Here is a 19,397-nt window from a genome sequence, read left to right as displayed (position 1 = left end):
AGAATTATATGAGAGGTCAGAACAAAAAGTTCATTACAGATAGAGGAAGAATACACTGGCTTTCTGAAATCAGCTCAATAAGAACATGTGTCTGATCCTGAATGAAATAAGTATCAGAAATTACACTGAGACTGGCAAAACATTAGAGACAAGGTCTGACTGAAACTTCAGTTCTATAGAACAGAACATAAACAAGTGCACTTCAATAAGTTTATAGATAAATTACAAGAAACATTCTTGAAAGAGCTTGTTAGTGTTAAAAATACAAACATGGAATACATTAATATTGTATTTCAAATCTAGCATGCTGTCTTTAGTTTAAAAGTATGCTGAATTACTTTCCAAGAAGAGGTATTTAATTGTCATCCTTCTGAAGACAAAAAAAATAAAAACACATACCTTTAAGTGTTAAGACTGCCTAGCTACCACAGTCCCAGACAATGAATTAGACTCAGCATGCAATATTTAGTAGTTAAATGGGAACTAGTGTTATTGTATCTTATTTCTGAGAAAAATGTGCACAGACACAGTCAATACACCAATATTAAAATACACATTTTTCTTTTAGCAAGGTAAACAGACCTAGATTCCAATATTGTTAAATAAGAAGATGCAAGTCAAGCACTTGTCACACTGTTAATTATAAAACAAGTCTGTATTTTTTAAGATGTTTTGAGCATAATTCTCAGCAGAGGTTGAGTATGTGGCATCTCTGGGGAGCCAGGCAGTTATTAACTCACCTAAATAAATATCTACCATAAGATGTCCCTGTTGAACTTAAAGTCTATACGGCTTTTTTTTTTAAGACTATATATACATACATTGTTTCAGTCATACATGTCTATTTAAAATACTCTGAAACTTGTTCTGTGTTTATTGGAAACATACAGCTTGCCAAAGCTCTACATTCATGGCACTACTTCCCATTTAGGGTCTAGATAAACTATATAGCCACAAGCCTTTTTTTCCTACCAATCTTGTCCAAAAGGTCAGTTCACCATTTATTCAGCATCTACTTCAGTCCCAGGGAGAAGTCCCATGATATCAGCAGGAACAGCATGTCCTATTGGCCTTAAACATATACATTTAACACAACTATAAGAATACTAGTCATGAATTTCACCTAATAATAGTGATTATCCCTCACCTTTAACGCTGAAATATTCTGAACTGCCATACAACCTACTCAGCTGTTAACATTTTAGGTAATTGCTGCACAGATTATTTTTGCAGTTCAGGAACAGGTCTTACAAATTAAGGGCTGTGGGACAGCTTTAAAACACAGAGGATTCTAGAGTAGGTTTGATTCTATTACTTCCTTTTGAATTACAGAAATTCTGAAAAGCCAAAGGATGAATGTTTGCATCTCTTCACACACAGTTGAAAGAAAGATGCAAATACACAGTGCATACAGTGCAAAAGCTGGCTAGGACAAGACAACAGTTTGTTTCCACAGATTTCCGTGCAGTTGTCATACATGCTTATGATTTCAGGTAGCCTCTGCCCTTTGCTCCCACACTGGCATCTTCCAAATATTTACTCTCAGTCTTACGATTAGAGAGGCTCAAAGCAGTTATGAATTCACTGTGAGGGAGAACACGTCTTCCTTCACCCTTCATGCATCCTTCATGCAGCTGATAGGAAACACCTTCTAAACAACACTCTGGATAAAACATGAGGGAGGTAACGCCGTTTTCCTTTAAAAATTGCAAGGCTGTGGTCACAGAAATAGCTTGAAAGACAGGGCAAAAAAAAAAAATAAAAAATGAAAGGGCTGTGCATCTTAACACCGGTAAATTATTTTGCAATAAATGCAATGACTAACTTTTTAGGCGGTGACTGAAAAACACTTGAGATTACACTTCAACAGAATAACTTTACACACCAAGAAGAACGGCACGTTGAACCACAGAGTCTGTAACGACTTTAAAAGGTATGCAGGGCATACCTACTACATTTTACATAAATCAGGGACAGCGGAGAACCGCCGTCAGAGGGCATCATTCATAAATGATTTTCCAAATACGTTGCCATAAAGTAGCAAGTTATTTTCCAACTCCCTCACGGGCTTCTCCTAGAAGTGCGTGAGGTGCTAAATACGTCGAAGTAGCTAATTTTTTTTGTCGGCACAGGCTTACAGCTGGGTTACAAACCGAGCGATTCAACGCTGTCCCCGGGAAACTCGACCTTCGCCCTGCAACCTGTCACGGCGGGTTGAAAATCGCGACCGCAGCAGGTACAACCCCCGCAGCGCAGGGGACAAGTCCCCCCCGACCGCGCTCGGACCGCCGGTGCCCGCTCGGCTCCTCACCCCCGCGGCCCGTGGGGGGCTGAGGGGGCGAAGCGCGGCAAGGCGGGAGCCCCCCTGAAGGAGCCGCGCTGAGCCCGGGCACCTGCCGCCTCGTTCCTCCGAGAGCCCCTCGGCGTCGTGCGGGGCTGGCCGGCCGGGCCGCTGAGGCGGGGGGGAGCGGCGGGACGGTGGTCTCCCCTCAGCCCGCCACGGCCTGCGCCGCCCCGCTTCCCGCTACCCTCACGCAGGCGCCTCCCTCCCGCCCTCCGGGTAGCGCCGCCGGCGGGACCCTCCCCACCCTCCGCCCCGCCGCGGGAGTTGGTACCGGGACGGGCTGAGGGGAGAGCGGGTACTTGCCCAGGTGGGGACGAGGAGGCTGCCGGGGCGCTCGAGCGGTGCTGGAGGAGGCTGTTTCCCCGCCACGCTCATCTCCTCCCATGCAGCTGGCGTAGTCCTCTCAGACGGGCGGCTCGGCGGGACGCGGCGCCTCAGGCACCGACTCCCAAACGCCCGCCCCTACCGGCAGCGCCGGCGTCCCGGCTCCGCGGGGCAGGCTCGCACCGCACCGCTCCGCGCTCTCGCCCGCGGCCCGGGCGGGGCGGCACCGGCAGGGCGGGCGGGGGGTGGGACGTGGAGGGGCTCGCCGGGGACTCGGAGCCAGGAGGGGAGAGGCAGGCGGCGGAGTCGCGCTGGCTATTTAACTTCGCTCTTCTCCGGGGGGAAGGCGCCGCCGCTCTCGCTCCCCTCCCCTCTGCGGCCGCATCCCGCCAGCCGGGCTCTGGGTGCTGCTAAGAGCGCTGCCGCGGCTCGGCTCGGCCCGCCCGCGCCGCCCCGCGGGGCTGCCCCCAGGCGCCGCTTCCCCGCGGGGCGGCGGCCCGAGGCAAGGGCGGGTTTGGTCTCCGGCCTCCCGCACCCTCCCCCCAGGGAAGGCTGTCGGGCAGGGGAGCTTCGGCCGGGGGGATGCGGGCGATGTGGCGGCAGGCTGCGGGCTGAGGGTGCCCCCACGCCAAGCGGCAGCCCCCGCCCCGCCCCGACTGCGGCCCACGCCGGGCAGTTGCGCCTGGCGTTGGGGTCTCAGCCACTGCCACACGCGGCCTCCGCCGCAGTAAAGCGCACGGCCCTGGCTCCCTGGGCTCTGAATCAAAACCAGGAGCGGTTTGACATCCCTCCAGTATTCGTGGTAGCCTTGACATTGGATAACACAGGGCAATCTCTGCGGGAAATGTCCCCACCCCTGAACATTGCCATCAGATTTTGCTCTTTAGTTGATCTTTGGCTTCCATTCAAGTTTCTAACCATGGCCTGGGCCATCAATTCTGGGGGAACTTCTTGTAGGTCTGTGGTGGCAGTGCTGAGGCTGATCCTAAGGAGAAAAGGTTCAACCTGGTCCTTGACATACTACTCTATTAATAGACATATTTTTCTTCTCTGAGGGAAGGGGAAAGCTCTTAACTTTTCCCATCAGTTTATTTAAGAAGATCGGTGTTTCATGCACGTACCTTTCTGGTTCTTATCTAAGTGTAATTTGAAAAGACACCTCTATTCGCTGTCGAAGCTTCTGCTTTGTCATGCAAGGTTGAGAAGCTATCATACAAATACATAACAGGAAAAAAGAGTGAGGGGAACTGGCCAGACTTTTTCTGAAGTTAGTTTTAAAGATTTTCTCTACTTAATTTTACTTTTTTTTTTTTAAAAAAAAAAAAAAAACAACAACAAAAAAAACAAACCACCACTTTTGTAAAAGCAGCACAAGTGTTAAGCAGGAAAGAAATGTGCATCATCTTCTACTTGGAGGTAGTACAAAACACTGCCTGACACTGCTATATTTTACCCTAGTATGAACTCCTCTCTCCCCAGGTCTTCCTGTCCAAAAATACCTGACTTTTCGATAAAACCACATCTTACCACAAGCAAATGCTGCTTGCTATTTCTGTTTACTGATTCATCGTTGCATGTAGCAGAGCCTCACAGGAGATGGGGAGAGGTGGACAAGAAGGCAGTCTGGTCTGCGGGGTTATGGGGTTTCAGTTGTTCTCCAGGGGTGCTTCGGGCCCTTTGCCTGTGCCCGAGTTGTTTTCTTTGCCATGCAGCACGGAGTCAGTGCCATTCTAAAGAGGTGAAGCTCGTACTCAAGCCAATCTTCCTCAATCCATCTTGTGCATAAAAAAGCCATTTATCTCACTCCATGCCCCTAGAAAAGTGTGTGACAACACACTAACACTGTGAAATGTTAGAGGAGATGAGTCTGGGCCACATGACCATACAAACTTACCTACACACAGAGTGTGCTGGCACTGTGAAAGGTGTGAGTCTTTCTGGTTAAGGTTAAAGACAATCAAGGAAAGCAAAGCCACACAGATGAGCTGCAGTCGGTTTGGAGATGGATTGCCCCAGGGTCCAAGGGCTAGGAGTTGTCAGAAACCAAATAACAGCAGCTGTCCTGATGATTATTTGCTAGTACGGATAATGGTTTTGCTGTGATTACAAACTTGTTATCACGTCCAGCTTCTGATGGTTCTTCATGCTCTCATAAATATGGACTGTAAGTGGGGATTAAAAAGTGGAGATGCAAGTTAGTGTAAATAAATGTCATAGCAGTACGATACATTAAATATATAGGGGAATTGACTTACAGAGGTTAGTAGAATAGAAAGCCCTTTTCAGAATGTTTCTATTTATCTACAAGCTATACTTTTTAAACTTAAAAATGTCTGTCAATTGGATATTAAGCCTTGCACACAATATATAACTTCCTGAGAAGCTTATCTTAACATTGACAGTTACATAATTGATTTATGGAGTTCACTGAAAACTGGGTAACATCAGGCAGCTAAGGAACTGTTAATGCTTAGTTATTTTTCAATTTAATGAGTACACTTCATAAATTCATGTTCTCCTATAGTATTGCTGTACTGAAAGTAAGTGGGTACATATGATTTGGGGAAGGATTAAAAAGTAAATTCATTATTTTATACATATTTTGAGCTAAGCCAATTTGTGATAGTCTCATATAATAAATTATTTTAAGGGACAATCAGGTTTAATAGCTTAAGAAACCTATGAGCTTTTTAGGAGTTGATGCCTTGTTCAGTTTACTAGTGAAAACCTTATATACATTTTTCCCTTTCTTCTGTAATTTTTCAGTTTCACTGCATCTCTGATCCTGCAAAAGGTTTTGCTTTTGCCATTCCTAAAATACAACACATGGAAGCTATCTGTCAAGCATCTATTTTAGTGATGAGAGTTTTTATTTTTCGGGATTACATTAAATCCTATAATTTGGAATAAGGCAATTATTTGAAAATTTCTAGCCCTTGAGATTTCATAAAAATCTACAAAATATCAAAAATGTAATCATACAAAAACCCAGTAAGTCAAGAAAATACTGAATGTTTTCAATAATATACCATAATTTTAAGTCAAACTCATGATTTTGAGGTGTTACGTTAGATAATGCCCAAGAAGTTTCATTAAGATCTGATTTGGCTGACAACAGGAAAATTGCGAATTGTGCAAAAGACTTGAATAAAATCAGCATTCATGAAAACAGATGCAAACTGCTGAATTTGGAAGATATCGTATTACAGACCTGTCTTTATTTTCTTCTGTTTTTCTACCTATGCTTGCATTCGTACATGCAAACACACACACACACAGATGATACTTGGCTTAGAGAATGAAAACAGAAGACTATTGCCACTAAAACAATAAATAATTTATTTCACTAAGACAAATAGGTGTCAAGGTTAAAGGCTTTTTAAGTGGATTTTCCAGGAAGTGTAGATATGTCTTACGCAGACATTACAAACATTTCTCTGTCTATACAAAACATCACCCAGCTATTGAAGTCAAGTTTTTGTCTTAATATAAACTCCAAAATTTGCAGATGTACCAGTTTTAGTTTTTATGTGTTAATATTTGCTGTATTCATCAGGAGAAAGGCCCTTTGTAAAACTTAATTGCTTTATGAACTTCATTATACTTAATATTTTACTACCAAAATAAATTCTCCTTCATTTAATTTTGTGTTATGGGAAGAGATCAAAGCTATGGGAAAGTAAAGCATACTTTTCTAAGGAATGCAAGTTAGAAGTCTCTGACTTGGGAAGCCCGTGTAAGGCAAGGTAAAAATGTCACATGTCCCAAGGAAACTGCTGCCTGTCTTGATGAGGATGCTGCCATTTAGCCACCAGTATCCCCCAGTTTAGGAGAAGGAGTAAGGAAGACACTAGTGCAATGACAATTACCATTAGACCCTTATGTCAATCTACTCTCCACTTGTCACTTTTATTGTGTATTAAGCTCATGAGTTGGGAGCCCATCAGAGGACAGTAATGTGTCAGAGGCTGCTTAAGATATACAATGATAAATCACTAAAATTTCACAGGTACGTTATTTTGCTTCAAAAGACAGACACTTCCTTGCTCTCACAAATCTATAATGTACATCAAATACCCTGTTACTCGCTGTCCCAGAAATTTCCTCAGTTCATTGCATAGGGTAAGAAACTGTAACTGTACATATGGCAGTAACAAAATGGAAAGAGGCAGTAAAATTATCTGTAACATCAGATGAAAGCAAGAGGCTGCTGTACCTCAAACAGACAAAAAGCTTTCCTTGAACAACTGTTCACTGAGGAAGGGTGATTGAAATAAGCACCTCATGCTTTTATGGAAGACGGTTTGAGCAGTGGGTTGGAGAGACGGTAAGGAAGTTTGCTGAACCATCCCTCCCTGCTCCTGACCGCCTTGCTGAGGTGCAGGCACACCTTACCAGGGCACCTCACTGCCAAAGTCAAGGATTGACTAGGGCAAACCAGTACTATTTTGGCTGTCATTGTTGCAGGGATGAGCACTGACTGCATCAATCAGGAGTTCAGCATTGCAGGCTATTCAAGAGAGAAATTTGTCATTTCTTCCCTTGAGCAGGTTATAATGAAAGACAATCAAAAATGGGTATCTGCACAACTGGACATCTGCAAGATGTATTCCCAGAAGTTGTTTATAGAGGGATATTGGTCTGATCAGTATGTATTCTTACTTCAAAATCGGAGAATTTTGGTAACACTGAAAACATTAATGTAGACTTCCAGCTCTCATCACCAGCTGAGGAAAAGAAGCAAGTAGCAAGTGGCAAGCAAGTGGCTAAACAGCACTGTGAAACAAAGCAGGATTTTAGTACTGTTTCTTGCAGCTGCTTATAAAATACTTGTTCTTAAGCACTTTTTTTTTTTTTTTTTTTACTTGCCTGTCCTTGAAATCTGCCTTATATTACCAAACGGAGGAGCTGATGTTCTGCAAACTGTAGTGTTTTGTGTGTGCTGGTTCTCTACAGACAGCAGCACGCCAAGACGTTCTGTGGAAACTATGCCAGTATGCAAGAGGGAGTACAGTATTTTGTGGCCAAAGAAAGCACAAACAAGTGCTCAGTTTGTGAGAGAGGGAAGAACTAAGTTCTGGAAACCTACTGCTACTACTCAGTTTTATCCAACAATTGCTTGGCACAAATAATTACCAGTTCTGAGAACAGGCACTAGGATATAGAAATCCTTCCTTCTTGGGAAGTGCCTGAGTCACTGTGATAGCTTGTGATGCTCCTTTCAAGCTTTCCCTTTCTCTCTGGTTTCTGCTCATTACATTTGGTAGCCAATGTATAAGCCTAATTGTGAGCTATTTGTCGTATCACGTAGTTTGTTTGCTTAGATTATTTATGTTTCAACAGTATTTGACCAAAATCTGTCTGATTACATGAATGTACGCAAGTAGTCAAGGCTCATTTAATTAAGAAAGAAAAAGTGTTTCACAAAGAAAGTAAGCTTGGTTGTAAGTCGAAGCACTGGTAAGTTATAATCAATGAACAGAGGCAATGTTATGTGGTTTGGGTCACCAATAAATAAATCATGTAGAAACTTATGAGTACATAGTTCATTGCCTATTTCTGCCAAAAATTCCATAGCCTTGTGTGTTGAATAATTTCAGTACTGATGGACATGAATTTTATGGAATTGTTGATTCATTTGTGGGTAATTTATGAGCAGAATCAGGGGTGCAGTACATTTTTTGAATTGTTCAAATAGCTGCATTACTATACTATACTATACTATACTATACTATACTATACTATACTATACTATACTATACTATACTATACTATACTATACTACACTACACTACACTACACTACACTACACTACACTACACTACACTACACTATGCCACACTACACTATGCCACACTACACTACACTACGCTATACTATACTTCTTTGAATCAGTTCTTAGCTCATTTTCAAAGGGAAGTGACTGCAGCTTCATTTGAGACAGACATGCTTTGTTAAAAAAAAAAAAAAAGTAGAAGTGGACAATTAGAAGAAAGAATTTCACTGCTGGTTTTATTGCCTGAAAAATGCTAGGAGAGTCTATATTTAATAGTCCCCATGCAAAACAGAATAGGAAATAAAAGAAAATGTTCATTGCAGTGGTATAATCCCTCTTCTGCTCATCTTTCTATAACAGTGCAAAAATTTGCTATGTGCTCTGGCACCGCAATTTTTTTTTTTTAAATCTAATTTTTCTCTTGCTTTTAAGCTCTGAGGTTTACTGTCATACTTGTATTCTAAGATATAGGAAAAAATATGCCAAATATTCACACCAAATTACTTTTCCAAAGACATTTAGTTATCTGTAATTTTACTTTATTTCTACATTATTCAGTCATACTCATAGAATGGACACATAAAGTGTTGATTAAGCTTATTTTCTGTCATTGCAGAGGAATTAAATGCAAACTTTAAGTGAACCTAAACAAAAGGAACCAGTATATTTTGTACACCCTTGTGCCACAAGTAGCTGGCCACCGGCTTTCTAATAAACTCAGTGACTAACTTCAGGACTTTTCAGCAGTTGTCTTGGGCAATTACGGGTCTGCATCGTGGTTTGAACTTGGCTGACAGCCAAACACACACAGCTGGTCTCACACCTTCCCCTCCTGCCCAGGGAGTGGGTGAGAGAACTGGAGAGACAAGAGGAGACTCGTAGGTTGACATAAAAAATAGTTTAGTGATTGGAATAAAACAGAACAATAACAATAATAGAAAGTACAAACAGATAATGCACAATGCGCTTGCTCACCATCTGCCGACCAATACCCAGCCCGCTTCTGGCCAGTGATCCCAAAAGAACAAGGATCCCACAGTCACAAATATGGAAGCAAGAGAGAACCCGCCTCCTTTATATACTTAGCATAATATCACATGATATGGAGTACTCCAATGGCCAATCCAGGTCTAGCACTCCAGATGTGCCCCTTCCCAGCTCAAGAAAAATTAACTCTATCCCAGCCGAAATTCAGGTCCGGCATTCCAGCTGTGCCCCCTCCCATCTCAAGAAAAATTAACTATCCCAGCCAAAACCAGGACAATCTGTAACAGCAAAATGGTGTAGGGTTTAGGAGACTATTGCCTAACTTTGTTTTGCTTTATCTTAACACTGCCTCTGCGGTAGTATGATCTAATTAAGTATAGCAATGAAAAAGTAGGTGGTCGTTTCATAACTAACCTGAGGGGAATAAGAAGAGGCAGGGCAGTCAAACAGACCTGTGTACAAGTAACCCTAAGAAGACACAAGAGCAGGGAGAAAAGAAAGCAGACTTTTCCCAGCAGAGAATTTATGTCACTGGTGACTCATTGCAAACCATTCCTCTTTTCAAGCGAGGCTGGCAGTGTCAATTTTAGGATTCCGAAGGTCATGGGAAGGGTAAGCGTAATTCTAGGAGATAGGGTTACATCACAGAAAGTCAGCATATAACTGAAAGAATAAAATTAATGGGGATTAACAATAATTGAATAATTTTGAATACATGTGTTAGTATCATTGTAACTGGATTCATATATTTCTTTGTTGTATTAGGCTGCCAAGACACTAATTAGACTACTAATAAATTCATGGCTCTGCATATGAGGAGTGTTCTGTTAAGCCAAAATAAATTGCTTGTGTTTAATGCAGTGAAGTGGTGGAGTATGAAGGCAATGTAGGTAAACCTTTAAGTACTTGCTGAAAATTTGAGAGGAAGAGAGAGCAGAGAGCGAGCTGTGAGAAGTCTCTGTTTCGTTGATGAGGACAGTAATCAGAAGAACCACTTTTAAATGTCCTTGGCCAAGGAGGAGAGTCTTCTGCTTGTTCCCTATAGGAGAGGAGCTCTGAATTTATAGAGGAGCCAACAAAGCTCAAAGAGATAAGAAATGAAACCCTATAGCTCTAGAGGGGATAAAATGTACAAAGGAGGACTAAAGGTCAAGGGGATAACCACCCTTTCCACTGTACAGAAGAGGAAATAAAACCCTGCTGGATCAGTAATTCTGAAGAAGCTTCTAGGAGGTTCAGTCTGTCTCCTACACACATGCGCACACAGATGACCTGGTTCAGTCCTGATTTGGGGGGTGGGGGGATGCTTTGTTCTGGACAACGCGCTTTTTCTCTAAAACAAAGTAAAGACCAAAAAACTGGCCACCAACTGAAGACACTAAAATAGTAATGGGGGATGCATGTGTGCAGCTACCAAAATAAATTTGCATACAAGCGAGATGGCATCTGGTTTAGTTGCATTAAAAATAGTGTATGGTCCAGTATGGCCCAAATGATCTTAGTACCCCAGTGAAGGTAGTTACTCAACCAAAACTAAATAAAGTAGAAATAACTTTGATAGAGTATTGGAAAGAAAGAGACCTCTCAAATTCAGAGTATTTTATATGAGATGATGTTCTCAGACTTTTACCATTTCAAGTGCGAGACCCGTATCCAATATGCTTCAACTAACAGATATCCTATATGAGGAATGTAAAACCATATGGGTTTTCTAGATCCCAGGTGGAATTTAAATAGTAGAGGCAGGGCTTAGATACAATTTTGAGTGCATATCACAGCAGAAGTTCGAATCTAATCAATATAAAAAACCATGTCTGTTATCCTGTTACTTGCTTTTTTTCCCCACCTTTTGTGATTTCCTTTACAAAACTGGCATATTCAATAACAGATTTGTTCCATTCAGTTCCTTCAGATTTTCATAGCAATTTTGTTTTAATGTACTGAAAGATGATACATAAAACTAGCCACTGATTCAATTACTACTCTTTCTGTCAGAGGTGAGCTGTTTACTCTGAATTCTTATTAACATTTATGTCCAAGGGAGTTTGCAGGGAGCTTCAGTGAGACAAAGATCCAGCTGTAAATGTCATACTTTGTGTAAAAATGCTGTTACTATTCTTATCAAGTTAGTGGCCTCTTCTCCATACACTCAGATGTAGTTTTTATTAAGCAAGAGGCAATCATTTAGTTAAAATAACCAGCATATAATTATTATCTGATGTTTCGTATATACTTTAATTGATCACTCATGACCTTGAATTCTTCTAGTTCTTCTTGTAATCATCATCTACTTTTGTGGCCTCTTATCAATTGTTAGCCTCCTACTTTTGATGCCAATTGGAATTTATGGTTTTAGGTGGGTCTGAAATTCAATCCAATTCGATATATATGGATAGGCCATACACTGTAAACAGGAAATCAGAGAGCTGAAGAATTCTCCACTCACCAAGGATATATTACAAAAGCCACTGTTAATGTTTTATGCAAGAGGATCATTTGGGCAAAAGGTAAATAATATAAATAAGGTTCTTTTTGACCTAGGATCTACCTACTGAAGAATGAAACAGGATTGTATGGATTGCTGTTTGTACAGTAAGCAGAAAAACTACTGCCGCAAAAATGTTGACAGCACTTGTTTGTTTATTTACTTGCTTCTAGCATTCTTCATTCCATTTAAGTTTGTTTCTTCTCCTTTGAAAGTGAACTATTCTATTTTAGGTTCTATAAATTAAGGAACTGCTTCAGTCTTCTATTGCAATATTTAAAAATGAATGCAGTGATATGTTTACCTGCATTATCATTGTGATGGAAATAGAAAGGAAAGTGTTTTTTTAAAAAGCTCAAATGTGTTTTTGGCCCAGAAGATACTATTAGTTATGCCCAGAGAAAAATGGCATCCAGAAAGAGGAATCTGAATTAAAAATGAAGTATTATAATATTATTTTTAAGGAACTGTAGAACTCTGAAAACAATCTGGGTTACTAAATAGCTCAGGAAGATCTACACAGAGACTCCAACCATGTATAGTTTGGACTTTTTCAAAGTGCCAGAGTGAAGTTCAGTTCTATGCTCCTATGAAGAAAAACAAGAAAAGAAGGTCCAATTCAGGTAATAATACAGTAATAAAAGAGTAATCAAATTTGATTTGAAAGTGAATTTTTTTTGTCTGTGATGTGTAAGACTTCAGCATGTGTCATTTGTCAATTATAGACAGCAGTCAGTTACAGCAGAATTCCCCTAGAGAAAAAAACTCAATACATAGTAAATGTATTTTAAAATAGTAAAATAGTAACAGCTTTTTTTTAAAAAAATAAATATATGCAGTCACAACAAAGTTTTTGATTTAATCTATGATGACCTATTAAATGTGATTCTAAAATTCCAAGAGAGTGTTGAGGAAATAACATTGCAATGAAAGGAGACCCAAAGAAGAAGAATGAAGAAATCTCACTTAGGATAGTGTCATTGACTTCTTAAGTCTCAGTGGACAAACCACTTATTATCTCTATTTCCCTTTTTGTCCTCTGTACAATTAGGCTTATTTTTTTATTAGAGGAGTGTTATTGGGATAAATAAACTAGGAATTTTGAGGAATAAAACTAAATTCAGGACATAGTTAACAGAATTAGGTCAAGACACTACATTAACTAGTACAGAAATTAATCTGCTCTGAGGCACCGCCTGCGATTTTACATTTGTGGGAGAGTAGGAAAAAAAATAGATTATGTAAAGAGAAAAGACATTAGCTTAGGCTGTTTAAAATTTAGGAGTAGCAAAATAATGTTAAATAGGATGAATTACTGGGTAAAGTCATATGATTCATTCAAAAGTGAAGAAGCAATCTATTTATTTTGGGTGTGTATCCTGTATATGTACTAAATCTAAAAAAAAAAAAAAAAGTTTTGCAAGGTGAGAAAGCCTTTTTAGTTTTAATAGCTGTGATATATGAGTCCACAGTTCCAAAATAAGAGCAATTTGGTGATAGTACTTGATTAAGAAACTTCCACATCCATCCTGTGTGTGCTACCCCTTGGCTTGTGCCAAAGCAATTTTGTTTGTACTGCTGTAGACCACATCCCTGAACAAATCAATGTTAAAAATTACCTAGGAAGGGGGAATGAGCTGCTAGGGGAGCAGATAGAACAGAATCTCTGAAGCCATTATTGCTTGTAAATCCCTCATAAATTGAAACATGAGACAGATTATTTGACTATGTCCCAGGAAACAGAAGATTTGAAATGCTGTAAATAAAAACCAAACAGCCAACCCCAAATATCCCCTAATATTCCATCACTCCTTGAATTTACCAGCTATGACTACACAAGCAGTAATGTAATTAGTATGGTCCAAAAATATGGTGCAGAAATAAGAGAACAGGTGTGAGGACCTTATGCCTACACAATACATGTTTCAAGGAGAGTAATTTTTGTCTGGTAATTTTTGTCCTTAGCTGAATGCTCCAGCATTCCAGATGCAGAGCACCTTTCAATTTATTTCCAGCCAACACATCTTCATCCTGGGTGAATGCCCAAAAGCAGTTTAAGCACCCTGAGACCACTCCACAGTGCCAACCCAAGCATGGTAAATCACAAGATTCAATTCAGAAGTGAATCCAAACTGAAACTCTAACGTAGATGTATCTTTTTTCTTCTATCTCTCTCCTGGGAATGTATAAAAAGATCTTGCAATTTGCTTAGGGCTTTCCTCTAAGGTAGGAAGGAAGATCAGCAAGAACAACTTAGTGACATGAACAGCACACCAGTGAGAACTAATAGTTCATGCTCAATATCATCTCAGTGCAAAGACCTTTGATAATTATAAAATATATTAGTAAACTTCTAAGCTTGTCTGCAACTGAACAATGACCTAAAAGCCAGATTTGTGCTCTCCTCTTGACTAGGAAGAGAATTCCAGAGCACAGGGTGCTATCTTCTGTCCTCTCACCATTATGGCATTTGACCATAGCCCATCTCCAGTTTTGCAGTATTTCATTGGAAGAGTGAGATGGACTAATTCTGTTACTTAAGGGTAATAAATATTGGACAACTTAATGAAAATGCTGGAGGTCAGGTCACTGTGTTGGGCTATGACATTTAACCACCTAATAGAAAAAGATCTTGAACAATCTTGCTACTCTGTTCTAAATTATCTGCAACCTATGTTTTATTATGTACAAGTTTAAAAATATGATACCACACTGAATGAAACAGATGTCATCACTTTGAAGAAGTGATGAGTCACCTTCTAAAGAACTGTCTGTAAAGCTACTTCTCCATACATCTTTGCAGTAGCTATAGGGTACTGATTCGGCAACATATCTATCCAGTATAATTTAGCAGGAGTTTACAGGAACCATGCACTTATTTGTAGTGAGTCAGTCATCTGTACTTTTCAGAATTTATTCGTGCAATGCAGTAATTCACCAACACTTTTCCTGTCACTGGGATTTCCCTAATTTATTTGTGTAACTGCCAACACCAAAGATTACTTCTGAAATAAAGGATCATCCCGTTTCATAGCAGAAAGAATTAAAACATCAAAGTTTGCTAGTGGTTCAGTAAATTTGTATGTTAATGTTTGGTGCCTGACAGAAATGCCTCACTAGGTCAAAATTTTGAAGCTTTTCCAGAAAGGAACAGTTTGCCTTACAGAAATATAGAATAATTAGTGCTTTCATAATTAATCTATTAGGTAGATATTTTTCCCGAAAGAGTTGATGCCAGCCTATGCCAAGTGATTTGATATGCTCAAAAAACATTTGTTTAGTTTTAAACTAAGAATAACTATGAAATACTGAGTACATCTTTGATCTCAAAAGTGTATTCTTTATCGCAAAGTAGTGGCCTCAATGTATTCTTAAAGAAAGTTCAAGACACAACATCAAGACAGTCTTTTTATAGAAAGTTCAGATGCTTTTGTTAAAAAAACAAAACCCCAAACCCCCACTTTTCCTTTAATGTAAAGATAGTCAAGCATATTTCTCCGTTGTATCACAGAATGAGAGCTCAAGCCTAGTTCTAACACATATAGTATGGTAACCTGGTTCATGAGGTTTTGCCCTGCTTGTATTTCAGGGTCATTTAAAACCAAGAGCTTCAAAGCAAACTACAACTAAAATTGTCAAGTTTTGTTTCCTTAACACACATATTTGTATTCGAAGCTGTTCTCATTTGTCAAAGGATAAAACTTTTACCTCACTGAGATGACTAAGAAGTAAAAAGTAGAATCTGAAGCCAATGATCAGCTGCTACTCTCTTTACTTTAAAAAGTTTTGGGGCAATCTGATATTTTCCTTCAATATTAGAAACCAATAATATTAGAACATTCTACTAAAATTCATCAATCTAGTCCCCTATCATCAGGTTTTGAAATGGACCAAATTTTCAAAAGTAGTCTCTAATCTGCAAACCCAGTTTTGTGTGTACCATCGATAGTATCTCTGAATCTGCGAACTGTGTTTTGAATTGTGAAGTCTTGTGTCTAATTTGTGTTACTACTATTTTGAGTAAGTGCTAATGTTGGTCGTAAAAAACCTTCCAGGAGCTGTGCTTGGAAATTCAGTGTAGGTATAATGTTATAGGTAATGCATTTTGCATTAATATTAAAACTTCTTACAATTTCTCTACTATTTATCTTGAGACCTTTCATGGTAAAAAAAAAAATATGAACACACTGCTCTTCCTTTGAAATTCCAGTGCTATTTTTGAAAAATATTTTTTGGACTCCATGCTAGTTTGCTGACATTATCGCAGTTCAGTGTGAATTACAATTTAGATTTAAAATGTAACGACCAGTCATTGTTATTCCATTTTGCACATTCTGCCTCAGCTGAAACAGTGTATTAATTTGAATAAACTGAAAATAATGTGTTTTACAGAAATTTACAAATAGGCCACTAAATTATGTAGGATTAAAACAATCTGGATATTATAAAAATCCCCACCATCATTTGTTATCATATTAGCTAGCATAGCTAAATAATCACCCTAAGCAAGATTGCTTTTGTGATTTAGGCAGGTATTTTGTATGGAGATCCTACCCCATCTAGCTCCCATTGCCTGGCCAGGGGAGTTGACAAAGAGAATTGCAGCCCCTCCAAGGCCTTTCTCCTTACCATCCTTGGGGTATGCATGGCACCTTGACATATGCAGGTAGAATCATAGCTATAATTTTAGCTATGAGTAAAACTGGCACTAAAAGAATGCATGTGCAATCTCTGAGTCTTACAGTCTTTCTCTGTGACAGAATACCTTTTAGAAAATACTGTCATGTTTGTAGGGGAGAAAGGAAGTACAAAACACTGGGGGTTTGGGGTTTTCCTTATTCCATTTTTACATGGGATGTTGCCTCTGCTTCTGCTGCTGCTGATAATACTTCATCTTTTTGGCAGCCTAATAACATTTTTCTTGGTATTATTACAAGTAGAGATGCTTAATGATGAACATAGTATCAGTCAGTGACAAGAATTTTAGGCCTCTATATCTGCAGACTGTAGTCATTTTAAATCTACTTCATTTGGTGGATTTATAATTAGTTAAAATCTTGTAAAAGAGGTTACCTAGCTAAAAGCCATTTCTGTTTTTCTCTACTTTCAGCCTGCTCTCCAGTGTAGAAAAAATATATATTTTTGTGTGTGAGAAGATTTGCAGGGAGTTTACTTTTCCCCTTTGGTACACAGAGGCTCAAGTAAACAGCATCTGTAATATCTGACCTTCTGTGCGCAGATTCCCCAGTGTGCCTTGAATAAAGCAAAAATCCAACCTCTTTGTATTTAGATCCCTCAAAGTGCAGGGATATGCTGTAAGTCAATCAAGATCAAAATATTTAAATAAATTTTGATTATTTGAAAATTAAATAAAAGAAGTAAAATCCATGGATTTTCTTACACTTTCAGAATTTGTAATGTGTTTCAGAAAGGTCTGCTGAAAATCGATTTTTCATTGCAGAAAGCAGTAACTGCAATATAGTCTCAAAGCAAATATTTCACTTGCCCATCACTTTCCTAAACTTCAAACTTTGAGGAGCAGTTTCCTTCCCACAGGCTTGTTATTTATCTTTAAACATATATTAACCAATTTTTAGAACACGGTGAAAAAGAGGAGTGAAATATGTTTCTCTCACAGTAAAAACCAAAGCAAAACAAACAAACAAACAAACCGTTTGCTTTTTTTTCTTTACCAGAACCACTGCCACTGCTGCTGCTCTCAAGTGCTGAAACTTGGCATGGAAAGACCTCTTGCCATGGAAAAGTGCCTCTGCATGTTCTAGTAAGCATTTGCTTTGAGTTGACTGAGTTGTGAGAGTTCACAAATCACATACTGTGTATGTACAATAGGTTTACATTGTACATTTTTGCCAAGTTTGTAATATATGAAGATTATCTCCTATGCTGGATAATGAAATGTATTCTGCAGGTGCACAGATCTGAGGAAAAGCTTCAGCAGGAGTCCTGCTGTTGGTAGCATTTGTCAGAGAAAATCCATCTACTGCAATGCAGACTGTGCGGTCTGCAGCAACTGAGTCAAAAGCTCCCTTTTCTCTTCTTCCCAGGAAGCCTTAAAACTCACAGAGCTGTCATTCTGCTCCCTTCCCCTCTTGTATAGTTTGGAAGTCCCGTGGATGAGAACTGTTCTTGAGGCCCTTTGCTCAGTGGGAATAATTTCCATCCTTATGGTGTGGGGGCCTGGACCCTTGCTGAAGATGCCTCCCGGCTTGACGGCTGTCTGCAAGGATGCCCATACAAGACAAGGCTGGGCACCTATTTCAGATAAATAGAGTGAATCCAGTTATTCTTGCTTTGTTACATTAAGAAAATGACCTGAAGTCTCTGCCTAAGCACAGGCTTCCTTCAAAGCTTCTTGTATTCTGTGATACCAAGTGTGGTCCTGAGACAATATATAAAATATATTGTAGTGATATCTGATGCAAAGGCAGTGGCAGAAAATAGTGTAGATACCACAGAACTAATGAGAGTTTTTTGTTAATAAGGGTTTCCTCTCAGTAGTTTTATTTGGTAAGATTTCTATTTCAAAACTTTTCATTCTTTGACATATCTTGACTGGAATTAATTTTTCGTGTGCAACTGGTGTTGTAAGACAGTTGAAATATTTCAGCAAAAACATACGGAAATTTCAAGTAGCTGTTTGAATGTGTGACTTGTTCAGACTGCTTTAGACGTGCTATTATTACTCTTTCAAAGACAGGTAATGTTTAATGAATGAGGTCTGGAAAGAATGAGAACATACATGAGTATATGAAATGTATTAGATAAGTGGAAGACCTTAAATATGGAATCCATTGACCACTTCTGTGCTGAATACTCGATGAAAATTTTTGCATGTCAGTTTTGAATAGTGTGCTGATACTTACTAAATTCTACAACAATGTTTCATCATTCTAATTTTGAAAGTCCCATTCGGGGCAATGCTTACAGTAAGGGAATGAATACGTCTGTCATTAAAAATGTAGGTGGAGTTTAATTTTATCTTTTGTAATCAGACTTACAAATGTTTATTCAGCTCTAAGTACAGAGACTTTTCACAATTTAATTTTGACCAATCTGGATGTTAAGATGGGTTGTTTTTTTTTTTTAATTATTAGTATTATGGTAGTGTATAGAAGCTCCCAATCCTATAGACATGTTTTAACATAGACATGTTTTAATACACATCCTATGGGAAAGTACTGCTCTTGAATCTTAAAGAAAAGGCAGACAGACTTGGGAAGAAAAATCTTGGCAGACAGAACTTTCAATAAGCTCTTAATTGACTTAGGATAAGAAGTCCATTAATAGGGAAAAGCTTATGCATTTTTGGAAATTATGCATGTGACAAGTTCCGTAAGGTTAAACAGAGGGATAAAATGTTGTCAAGTGTACCCAAGCCTCGTAACAGACATTAAAATAATAATTTGATTGGAAAACTATTCATATAGTTCACATATTATCTGAAAAATTACTGTCAGAAA

The 19,397-nt window shown here is 39.3% G+C and overlaps 1 protein-coding gene across 1 annotated transcript in view; it reads right to left on the bottom strand.

The window, feature by feature from the left end:
* SNTG2 (syntrophin gamma 2) overlaps positions 1 to 2,719 on the bottom strand; it is a 301,458-nt gene extending 298,739 nt beyond the window's left edge. The window contains exon 1 of the mRNA XM_074820798.1: positions 2,648 to 2,719. Within this exon, the coding sequence (XP_074676899.1) occupies positions 2,648 to 2,719 (72 nt within the window). The remainder of the gene's footprint in view (positions 1 to 2,647) is intronic.
* Between the last annotated feature and the right edge of the window lie 16,678 nt (positions 2,720 to 19,397).

Source organism: Strix aluco, chromosome 3, assembly GCF_031877795.1.
Source record: "Strix aluco isolate bStrAlu1 chromosome 3, bStrAlu1.hap1, whole genome shotgun sequence".
NCBI classification, from domain to species: domain Eukaryota; kingdom Metazoa; phylum Chordata; class Aves; order Strigiformes; family Strigidae; genus Strix; species Strix aluco.
This window is presented reverse-complemented; position numbering and strand designations above follow the sequence as displayed.